At 32.4% G+C, this 12573-nt stretch overlaps 1 protein-coding gene across 22 annotated transcripts in view; it reads right to left on the bottom strand.

The window, feature by feature from the left end:
- Positions 1-12573, bottom strand: part of GPCPD1 (glycerophosphocholine phosphodiesterase 1) — a 53516-nt gene that overhangs the window by 25697 nt on the left and 15246 nt on the right. For all 22 annotated transcript variants that reach the window (XR_011430806.1, XR_011430807.1, XR_011430802.1 and 19 more), the window contains 3 exons: positions 6344-6419; positions 4433-4474; positions 2382-2505 (listed from right to left, as the gene is read on the bottom strand). Coding sequence is in view for 12 of the 22 variants with exons in the window: in XM_023626150.2 (XP_023481918.1) it covers positions 2382-2505; positions 4433-4474; positions 6344-6419 (242 nt within the window). In the remaining 10 variants the exon portion in view is untranslated. The remainder of the gene's footprint in view (positions 1-2381; positions 2506-4432; positions 4475-6343; positions 6420-12573) is intronic.

Genomic DNA, 12573 nt, shown 5'->3' with positions numbered 1-12573 from the left:
CTAGTTACCCAAGTCATAAGGCCAAAAAGACTAGTCTACTCCCAACGAGAAGCAATTACTTGCACAGAGCACTTGTAATGCTAAAAAGTCAATTCAATTCTACAATATTTCTTGCACCAACTGAAACGTATACATATTCAACAATTTTAGTACTATTAATGGAGGAAGCAACCTTATTGTATAGAGTAACAGCTGAGCTATGGTAACTTTTCATTCTAGATTTAAATGGGATCTGATTGATAACACAAATAATAGAATTGCATTAGTGGGGCCTGCTCTCTCTGCATGACCAACTACGGCTGAGGCTTGTCTTACAGCTACGTAATCCTGAGCTCACCCAGAGGGGACATTTACCAGATTATTCACTTAGTAATACTGTTCCGTAATCATACTATAAAATCAAAAGTAGCACTTCAACAATCCAAACAAAAATCATCATCTCATCTCAGAAACCAAACTCTTAGGAATAGTTCTGGAAAATTTATTCTGTCGCTGAGTCTGAAGGAACAAGCATTCTCTACCAGGATGTATGAAGAGACCACAAATAGACACTAATGAACAGGCAAGAAAGGCATGGAAGATAGAAAATGGCTCTTCTGCCAACAGTAATGCACATCTACCAAAAAAAAAAAAAAACCATTTAAAGGGATCTATGAGAGAGTTTTCATTTATGCTAAAAGTTTTCTTCAAATAGCTATATAAATGTTACAGTCTATCATAGAGACATTGCTTTCCACTTAACTGATGGAGTCAACAGAAAGAGAAACTGCTGTTTAAAACTTGGTGGTAATGAGATAGAGCAACATGCCTAATGTTTTATTTAAAATGCATAAGCTGGTGCTGAAGTTTTTAAAATCCTGATATCCTTGCAAATAAATTTATTTCCTCCCCCATGAGGGTTTAGTTCTATCACTAATATCAAATTGGGGGAAAAAATGGTCAGAACAAACACCAATTTCTAGCTATGCACTATTATTTCAATAGGCATCAGTCACTTAATTTGTGGAGCCCAACTAAGTATGGTTATATGAAAATACTGCAATTTGAGCCTAAACAACACAATAATATATACAAACACTCAAAATAATTTCTATATAAACAAGAATGGTATAGGACTCAGTATGCATTTGTAATCCAATCAGAACCCTGACCACTATCTATCTATTAATTTCTTAACTATAGTCAAGGAAAAAAATCCTAATAAGCCCAACCAACCAAGGCTTTATCTTCTGCTATCTTTATTTCAAGGTCTTATGCTAAAAACACTTTACAGCTCTAACACAATTTACTTGCTTCTTTTAACATGTAAGTAAAATATTCACTTATGTATGACTAACTGGTTAGAGAATCTCTGCAGTCAAATGGATCTTGCCAATCGACCATGTGGTCCAATTACCTCGGCTTTTCAGAAGCAAAGCACAGGCCCAGAAAAGCTAATGCACAGAGACACAGGACTTACTCTCAGAACAGGCAACGCAAAGGACTGTGAAGTGTAATTCATCCTTTCCGTTATATATTTTATGATTGGAATAAGTAAGTACTATAATATTTAAGCAGTTATTGTAAAACATTTATGGATTTACAAACTGCAATATCATTATGAATTGTATTATAAAGATAAGTAGTATATTATTAATTACTTCAGTTACTGAAATGGCCCTTTCAACCCAGCCCTGACATTTGTCAGAAAAGGCTGCATGACATATCAGGACTTAGAACTCTCAGTCCCAAAGTTATAAAAATTCAAATGATATGGCTGTCTGGGTCACTGAGAAGCCAGCTCACTTAAAGGTATACAAGATAACACTACAGAAAAATAAAATCACTCACTATTTAGCTACTTACACAAAGCTTGACACCTATTTCTTAAATTAATATAGGATTCAAAAAACTAATCTGGAACTTTTATGATAACTGCTACCTTTCTTCATAGAAAGGTTTTTCATTTTCAAGCCACAGGAAAGTTTAGGACACTGAAGAATATTTCCAACAATCATTTTTCTCTGTTTAAGCCATTCTCCTTTCATTTAGCACAAAATCATTTCCATTATATCAATTCTAAAACAAACTATTGCTACACTAAGCAATTTTAAATGATAGAAACTACAAAGATACGTAAGCTTGGAAATCACTTTAGAAAAACAAAATTTTCTGGTTTCGACTTAGAAATCAAGACTAATATAAGTATATCTAACTGCAGCAATCTGAGGCAGGGAAGCAGTTCACCCTCACAAGATCCTGTATTTATTAGGAAATGTGACATTATCTCTAAGTGTGTTATCTTCTTAGTTTATATACTCGATGGCTAAAACCAAATGGGTCAGAAATGTATAGCATTAGTGAAAATAAATGGCCTAAGTAACAAATACACATGGTCATACCTAAATCTAGATTTTTTAAATTTCTTCTTGGTTATTGAGACAGGAGGTTTTTCAGAATAATGCAAACGTAATCTTATTTCAGTCTGACATGTCAACCATCCAGAATCCAGAGTCTCAACACCATCTGGTAGAGTAAATATGAAGAACAGCAATTATTATACATACTTTTTGAAACAATCCAATAAGTACAATACACAATGACAATTCTAGTTCAAATTTACATTTTAATACACTCAAGTTATATCATCACTGGTACTTCTCTCCAAAGCAAATACACACACAGTCTTAAATTTGTCATTGAGAAGAGCTTTTACATGAAGTAGGGGGGAAAAAGTTAAATGAATGTTAACAATTAGCCATACTTTAACAACCTAAGTAAATTAAAATATTCTTACTGAATCCATTATTGAAGTAACACAAACCCATTTCAGAAAGAATACATGTCCCAAGATGGCTTCTAACCTAGCAGTTGTTTCACTGGGGATCACTATTATACTTCCAAAACCTCACATGAGATAATTCAGAGGAAACTAGTTACACCACTAGTGTGAGAGGTTGAGATACAAGAAAGAAAGAACAAAACTGTGAGTCAATTCTGTATTCTCACATTTATATATTCTATAAATAAACTGCACAACTGTAATAACACTGTGTTAGCATTGTTTAACTTGAAGTTTCCTACCAGCGTAGGTAATAAAATTTTCATAAATATTGGAGAGCTGTCAACTGTTTTGAATCTGTTTCATCAACAGGACTTAAAAAAAAAAAATCAAGAAACTTTTCTCCTTAGCTATAACTTAAAAACGTTTAATAACTATAAGATTTTAAAAATACAGAGAAGCCACTATCATCTCTTAATTTTAAACTGTTTTCAGAAACGGACAAAATTGGAGAAATGGCTTTCTATCCTGAAAGCTAATGAATGCTGAATTTAGGATGACAACAACAAAAAATGAAGAAAGAAATGCCATGCGTTTATAACCATGCACAGTAATTAACACAAAATAGAGGGATATAATATCACGCATTACAGTTGAAGAAATGAGAAAACTACTCCTCCATAAAGAAACCTCTTCAAAACATGAGCATAAATATCATCTTTTGTAAATAAAGACGACAAGATTCTAAAACACTTAACACTAAAGTTATTCAAGTATTTTAGACTACCTCATGATGTAATATTAATAATCCCAAACAAAATCAAGAAAAAGAAGTTAAACTCCTATCAAAATACTGTCGAAGCAAGTACATTTCTAAAGTACACAAACATATCGACTAAGACCACAACTAAAACATTCAGGCCCTGTTCCTGTACACTTGACAGGAAAGCAAACTGGTTATCAAGCAGTTTATCTCGGCAGCTTGCACAGTCAGTTCAAGCACACATTCTGCCCACCTGCTTTACACCTTTTGACTCCTAAGGTAAAAAAGTATCTAAAATGAAAATGCAGTTTAAAAACGCAAGATAACACTGATACACTGTGAGAATTCCTGTCATCCAAGAAAACTTGAATCCTCAAGATAAAATATTTACTGAAGCAGAAAAGTATACGAATGCGTAACATTTTCAACATATTCAGAAGTGAAAGGATTTTCTACTCTACTGTAAATTGTGTTAAAGACTCAGCCAGAATTACTAGAACATTCTGCCTCATCTGGATTTTACTATAAATACATATACAAAGCACAAAATACACAAACTTAGCTTAAGAGTAAAATCTCACACTTTAAATGCTTAAAACTATTCATATCATTTTCAAACATAATAGCATTAAAAAGTGATATATTAACAGTTAAATACAATATTTTAAAATTAACTATATTAACTCACACGCCTGAAATCAACAGTCAAATGAAAACCAAAAGGATACAATTTTAAAGCGTAAGAATTATATTGGAAACTAATATTTAACAGAATGTATTTGTTTCTTGGTAATCTAGTTTCTATTTTCAATATCATTCTGTCATATTTCCCTGCGCTGTTTCTAATGAAATGTAAGGTAACGTCTCAATCATATCAGTAAAGATTTTCAAAACTCAGTCTCACTTACTGTGAATTCCAAATTGTCCATCGTCAATAATAATTTCGCTTTCTAGAAATGAAGGAAAATAGAAAACCTAGTTAAAATTCATGATGTACACAGAATGAACAATTGAGAAACTACCCACCTTAAGGATTTTTTAAAAATATTAAATCTAAAATTTAAAAGCAGCCCAAAGTGAATAAGCATATTTATTGTAGCCCTCAATAAAGAATTTCCTTTTAAGGAGGCTATCGAACAGTAAGAGTTCTTACATACTTGGTGATTATTCACAATGTTACAAGGAAGAGAGAGAAAACTCCTCGGAAAGGTGCTCTAGAGGCACTGGGACAAACTTCTACACCTACCAATGTGTGAGACTGACAGGCTGCTGGACAACAATAGCTCCTGGTTGATTTTTCAAACCAAAGGTCTTGGCACAATTAAAATGCTTATTCTTACGCGTGCATATTCTGAACTTATCTAAAATGTAATTCTCCCTGAATCCCAACTATTCTCTACAGCCAGCTAAGAGCTTTCCAAACAGCATAAACTTACCTGTGCATACAGAGCTGTGAGGAACTACCAAAACAAGAGTAAGTGCTAGCACATTCCCTTCTAACAGAAAGGTCAACTGAAGAAAAGCTGGTAAGCCCCACCCTCTGACTAAAACACTAATTACCTTCCCTAACACTTCCTTGCGCAGTTTACTTCAAACTAAGTCTAAAATATTTGTCAAAAGAAGTGTGACAGTTCCCAATAAAGATTCTCTGGTAGATTTCACACAGCTCTTAAGTTTAGAAGTTATATTTTCCAAAAGTATAAAATAAATTTCTTTTTAAAAGACCAGAAACAAAATCATCCCACTTCTCACAATAAGAAAACATATTTAACTGCAAGACGCTTCCAAATGCAAATTATTTTTTAAATGTTTAATACCTAATAATTTCCAACCTCAGTATGGGACTATTATAATTCTAGAGTACACTACCATAAAACTTCTAAATGTACTACCAAAAATGTACTAAAACATATAAAAAGAAAATCCAATAAAGAGGATGGAAGGAGATATCTGTTTAAACAAGATGTGCCCTTGCTAAGGGGTAAAGTAGAATTTCTCACTACTTTCTAACCCAAGCTACTAACTAGCAAGATATTTATCATCTTTAAATTCTAATTTTCTCTGAAAAGTAAAAGATACATTTCTCAGCACTGAGTCAATTTACAGATGAATCCAGCGGGTAATTTAATGTTTGTGAAATGAACTTCAAATTTTAATCTCAGTATGGAAAAGAAAACTAAAAAATACTAGTATGAAGAGAAATGCCATTTTTAGGCACAAGAAAACAGTAACATTTTAAAAAAAAACCTATCTGAATATCAATTTTAACACAGCCAGCAGGGTAGTTAGGTAAATTAGGAGGAAAATACGTCTGCTACAACCAAGAAATTTGAATTCATTCATATAAGTTTATTTAAGGAATTACTACTTTAAAAGAAACACACAGAATAAATAGAATAGTCTATTATCTTACTATTCAATGTTAAAAATTTAAGAATCTTTGTTTTGGATTAATTCTTTCCTCAAATATTCTCTAAGTTCTCTGAGCAAGTAAAGCCATGGGTGCTCAGTCAAAAAGAATGTTATTTTATACACTTTGTAACTACTCCAAATGAAAAGAAATTCCACAATAATTTAATCTAACCCAAGAAAATAAAAATAATTAGGCAAGCATTTCTAATACAGTTTCTAAAGAAAAGCAATTAAGAACTGTTTAGTTTTGGAAGTAAGATCCATGATACACTAAGTGAAATCTCTAATACTGACAATGCATTGACCTTAAACTTGAGAATAAAAATGTATTAAATCCCACTAAGCCATTGTGCAGCATATTAGTAACTTTATGCATATGCCTCAAACAGATGCAGTAATGCCCATACCTAAAGGGGTTATTGATCGTGGTTGTAGATGAGTCTCCCACTTGTGAACTATGACTTGACATGGACCACCGATAGTCTGCAATTTAAAAGTTACACGTCTGCAATAATTTCTTATATCTTATTTTCTACCCATGACTCCATTAGATGTTTGTGGCCTAAGTCTTATACTAAATATGAAACCAAGAGATTCATCTTGTTAATTATCAATACTATATGTCAAAAATCAGGAATGTACCAGGTCACAAAACATGATGAGTGCTGGAAGAAAATGAGAGGCAGTAAACAAAAATGAGATGAACTGGCACACAAAACCATCTTAAATCCATTCTTAAATCTGCCTACAATACTTAATTTTTTTCAAAGAAATTTTAATCTTTGATATTCTGTCCTAAGTTAAAGTTAACACCAAATATACTTTATGTTTGTTATGTCAGTAGTCAACGAGGTTTTACTGGATGAAGTATCCATCTTAAGTACTCTCCAAGTGTTTGGAAAAGCCTAAACTCTAAGATAGTAAGAACACCAGGAACAAGTACTTCAAGAAGAATTAGCAAGGAACTAGAGAGCGTAATAAAGTTCCTTATTATATATATTTAAGAAGAGTTAAGTAGACAACAGGAGAACATCATATTTCTCATATCATAGTAACCAGTGTTTCTAAAGAGTGCAGGAAACCCTAAAAGAAAGGACAAGTTTGAAGAACAAGTTTGATAAAATGGGAACTAACATCCAGTTTTACTCTTATGCTTTAGAGCTTATAAATCCATACAGTGTGACAATTCCTAACACTGTCTTCTGCTGTCAAGTTCTCTAACTAAAAAAGAAAATAAAGCTTTATGTGTTGTTGATAACATTTACAGCAATTTAAAAACAAGAATGAACTACCACCAGAGAGTCCCTGCGTACGGCAAAGGACCGAAGTATTAAATGCTTTCTCGTTTTCCTTTAATTATTAAAACAATAAAAACTTGACTAATTAAACTTATGTACCAAAATAAAACCCTTAAATACACATTTTCAAAGCAAAGTTTCAAACTGTAACCTTATAAGGTATTTTAATTTTTTCTTCTTTACTTGTCTTCTGAAGAAATTGAGTAAAATACAGAGAAGCAAAAAGAAAAAACAAACATCACCCATTATCACACCACTTAGAGATAATCACTTGCAACATTTTCATACATAATCTTCAAGTCCTTTTCTTGGTGTATATTATATATACACTTAAAAAGCCTGGAACATATAAGCTTATCTCTATATATTGCACATCTTTAGATGTTATTAAATACTCTTCTATAACATTTTACAGGATTTCAGTATTGATTCTATTTAATAATAAATGTGCCAAACGATAAAAAATAAGTATGTGACAAACTAGGTACATTATTAAGTAATGTACATTAAGTAATTAAACACAAGAGATAATTCTGTCACTTCAAACAACCAGAGGTTAAAATGGTTTTCAAAATATGCAAACTTTTGAAGTTTGAAAACTAAAATAACATTATTCATTCAAATCATTAATCCTGGGTAATACAGGAAATGTTTATTTTCTCTAGTTGAATACTTCCTTGTTATAAGGGTTCACTTATAAATTGGTAGACTGGGAAAATGTGTTAAAAAATGTAAATGTGAAACTGCTCGTGTTAAAATATGGTGAATTTCATTTCTGTGACACTAAAAAAGACGATACATTTAATTCTACATCCGCTAGATGTCTTCTACTACAACTTCTTCCTGTCACATTCTCCTAAATTTGTTTTTTAATCATTAAACTTTCTAATCCTCAAAAGATGCAAATATATACATTAAAAATAGGAACAATGTTTCTTTTTTCTTTTTTTTAAGCCTGGAAATTGATGGTATAGTTAATCTGCATGTTTAAGATTTTAATGAATAAATAATTTACAAAGCTGTGAGCAGAGTTAAGCGACAGAATACCACAGCAGTAAACCCCATACTTCCTTTAAATGCAGTTTAAAATTGCATTTTAAAATTCTTCTAAGATTTCAAAATTAAATATATTATAATTATGCATAAAAAAATAAATGAAATAAAATGCTAGGAATCATGTAGCTTAGCAATAAGCAGCCAGAGAGAACTCATCTATTCCCTTTCTCTACTCCTCCCAAGTCCTCAGCATTTCTCCCTCCCCCCTAAAAAATCCTCTTTGCTACAAAGATGATAGGAATCTACACTATTATAAAAGTTACTAATCAAAGGTGATTTGAAAAGGTGCTATGAATATAATAGTAAATGTTAGGCGGGATAAAAGGTGAGTAGAGGAAAGGAGAGAGTTTGTTTTTGTTTTAATTCAGGTTGTCAGGGGAACTTTACAAAGTGTTGAATGCAGTATCTGTACTTAATCATGTAAGACTAGCCCTGTGGATTAAATATTTGATAGGGAACATATTTTAGAAGCAATTTTAATAACTCCACCCTCATCTGTTTTAGTAACAAACCCACCAGTCAAAGCATAAAACCACCTAGGTTTGAACAGAATGTTGTATTTGAGGAGCAGTCCAAACGGCCGGTTCAACAGATGAATTAAAATTGTGTCTATTAGCATTCACACTAAAAATCCATGTTGGTTGGTACATGAAGTGTTATAATATTAAAGATTTTATTTTTCCCTTTTTTCTCCCCAAAACCCCCCGGTACACAGTTGTTTATTCTTAGTTGTGGGTCCTTCTAGTTGTGGCATGTGGGACGCCGCCTCAGCGTGGTTTGATGAGCAGTGCCATGTCCGCGCCCAGGATTCGAACTGACGAAACCCTGGGCCGCCTGCAGCGGAGCGCTGGAACTTGACCACTCGGCCACGGGGCCAGCCCCGAAGTGTTATAATATTTAAAAAAAAAAAAAAATGAACCAAGTTTTAAAATATATTGACTTTCCAAAACTGTTATGTCTACTTTATTAAACTTTAGAAGGTAATCTTAAATTTTAGCTTACTGAAGTTCTTTTAAAAAAAAGAAACAAAAACAATTTAAAATATTAAACACTTGAGCACTGAGAAATTAAAAATCTGTGGTGACTCCAAAATATGCAATCTTTTTTAATATGCCAAATGTCATAACTCATTCTTCAAGATCTTAGAAAAAAAGAATAGTTCCTTTCTGTAAAGGCTGCCACAGTTTTAAGCATTTTGGAGTCAAGTGGAAGGTGGATCTTTGGAGAAAAAAGTAACAACATCAGTATAAGACAGTATTCCATTAGCAATACTGGCAGAATTATTTCACAATTTAGCACACATTAAATCAGATGATTGTTGGAATGTACTAACAAAATACAAAAAAAGAATCTATGTTTCCGCAAAAAAAAAGAAAAAAACCAACCACCAAACAGTCATAATAACTGTTTTCTTAAACAGTTACCGACATAGCTCAGCTACATCAAGCACTGGGAGAAGTAAACAGAATTACCCGACATGCAGACTAGGTTTTTTGTGTTTTTTCTTTTTTTTTTTTTTAACAAAACACCAAGCAAAATTATCAACTAGTCATGTAGTATCACTGCTTTCAAATATCATGAAAAATGTAAATGTGAACTTTTAAAATTTTAATGATTGTTTTCTTTCCACAATTTTGAAAAAATGTGCCTGTGAAAGGGGTTCTGAGGAATTTTTATCTATGATGTCAGAGACCAGGCATACAGTTATTTAAAAATCACTACTTTTAAAAAGACTGATGTGAAAAATGGTCTAGGAATGAGTAAAGTGAAGAAAACTAGGCCATCAGACATCTCTGAGATGGTTCAGATTTGAAGGTAACAGCTGAGGATATTTGGCCTCCAGAAGAATTTTACTATATTAAGAAACCACCATACAAAATGACAACCTAGGCATTCTGAAAATAAACGATTATCTGCCTATCACAGATGATGATTCTTTTGTTAAGAGATTTAAATGAAAATCAAGGGAGATTAAAAAGTAATTTACAAAGTAACAGTCTGTAAAGAATCTAACAATGAATGAATATTAACACCTAGAACAATTAGAAACCAACATGTTACTAAAAAATAAGGAGTTATTTCCACTGAAATGAAGGAAAAAATTCAAAAACAATATAATTAAAAACTGGCTAACATTTCAGTATGAAGTAACAGCCCTAATTCCAGCCACAAGAGGGCAGACGTGAATTTAAAAATGTTTAAATTACATATTAATTCAAAAATTATCTTTGGTGAAGATGTGAAATTAGTGGACTATCTGCAGACTCACACCAATGTTTTCATTCCAGGAATATCTACTATCTTCGTTTGCTATGTTTAAATAAGATAACATGTTGATTTGTCACCTGTAAAATTATTTAAAATTCAACATATTAACACTTTATTCTAATTCTACAAAGTATAAGAGAACACGTAGCTGTGAAAAATTAAGAGAAAAATGCTTTCAGGACTCTTAACTTCTAAACTAAAAGGAATATGCCAGAAAAAATAAAATATGGAAGAGAAAATATGAATGTAAAATTTTATTTATTTACAATAAAATTTTAGCAATGGAAGGGACCTAAGAAATCTATAGTTCAAACTCCTCATTTCATAGATGAGAAAGCTGAAGTCTGAGGGTCAAGTGACAAGACGACAAAATTTTTCGCTTAAGTTCTACAACTGCTTGGGTCAACTAGCTCCTAAAACTTTCGGCCCAGGAAAATTCATCTTATTACTCATTTCAGCTTTTCAATGCTTTCATAATTACTTTGCTTTCCTATCATTCTTTATATTCACAAAATATATATTCCAATAATTTACATCATTTCACAATTTAAGATTCCTTGTACATTAGTTCTGTCATTTGACAATGCACAATTGAGACAAAGTTTCATAATTACTTCTCTGAAAAATTGTTCCACTTAAAAAGCGCCACCAACTTTTAAAAGAAAAGAAGTGTTACTTTAAGCTGGCATGTGGGGAAAGAAAAAAAACCTCTAGTCATACCCATGGAGTTTTATGTAGCTATTTACTCTATTCCATGAAAAACATACTTACCATGGCAGCCCCTGCATCACACGGTACATGTGTACGCGATACAGAGCACCTACTCAAAGAAACACACTCACCAACACATACTGTAAACTTTTGCAAGTATTACAAGGGGAAAAACTTGTTTGTTACTGTAAGCAGACTTCTTGCCAATTTTTTCAAAAAGGCATTTTGGACTGATTTGCTGCTTTTGGTTACATTTTCAATGAAGAGTAAAAATACTATAGGTTGGCTTAATTTGACCTGTGTTGACAATAGTCTTACTTTAGGAAACTATGTCCAAAGGACTCATGATTTTTCTTGTCCAAATGCCCCTTTAAGTAAAATTTGGTTGACTTCACAAGTTAGCAGGTTAAGGTTCACATACCAGAATCCTCAAATAAGCTTTCAATATTATGAGTGCTATGACCTACATATCTACACACAATTGTTCAATTTATACTGAAAACCGCTGCCACAACATATGACCTCTCCGCCAAATAAATGATCTTTTCTTAAGTCATTAAAGTGAGACTACTGTCAAGATAAGCCAACACAATGATCAACCATAATGAAATTTAAGTTTAATTACTGAGTATTTATAATATATTCTTGGATTAAGAAACGTAATAAGTGCAAAAGACAGCTGAAGTGGGTTTGTCAGTTTTTTCTTTTTTATAATGGTGGCTAAGAGAATGACGTAACAGTGGCTGCTTGCATTTGCACATGTAACAAGTATTCAACGACCCCAAAGAGAGAAATCTTTTAAAAAGGTCTAATGCATGTTTTGCTTCCTAGACTCCTCCCTAAGCCCTTGTTCACAGGCAGCCTAAGTGTGCTCAAAGGTAAAAATCTGAAGGAAAAGAATCCTTTCAGTAAATAAGTATCTTTAAAATTAGAGGGAAAGAATCAACTTTTTTCTTTTCTAAACATGAAAATAATCCCCAAATAGTAAATCGTTGTGAGCAAGCAGATTTAGATTTACTAGATACTCCAAAGGCCTTCAGAAAAGATCCTGGGCTATGAACACCATTGGTGAAAAAAATCCAAGAATGACTTCAGTTTTAATAGGAGTTAAACAGTGCAGCCACTAAGAGACGGCAGCAGTGAAATAAATTTTTCAAACAATTACTCACTTAAAGCTGGCTATACACTCCTCTAAATGTATTTATACCACATAAGGATTAAAAATGAAACAAAAAGAGAAACCCTTGGAACTAGTTACTAGTTTACAAAAGTTACAGAAAATGCACACCTATTGAGAACATTTA

This window comes from Equus caballus, chromosome 22 (genome assembly GCF_041296265.1).
Source record: "Equus caballus isolate H_3958 breed thoroughbred chromosome 22, TB-T2T, whole genome shotgun sequence".
Taxonomy (NCBI): Eukaryota; Metazoa; Chordata; class Mammalia; order Perissodactyla; family Equidae; genus Equus; species Equus caballus.
Note: the sequence above shows the minus strand (reverse complement) of the source record. Positions and strands in the feature narration are given on the sequence as shown.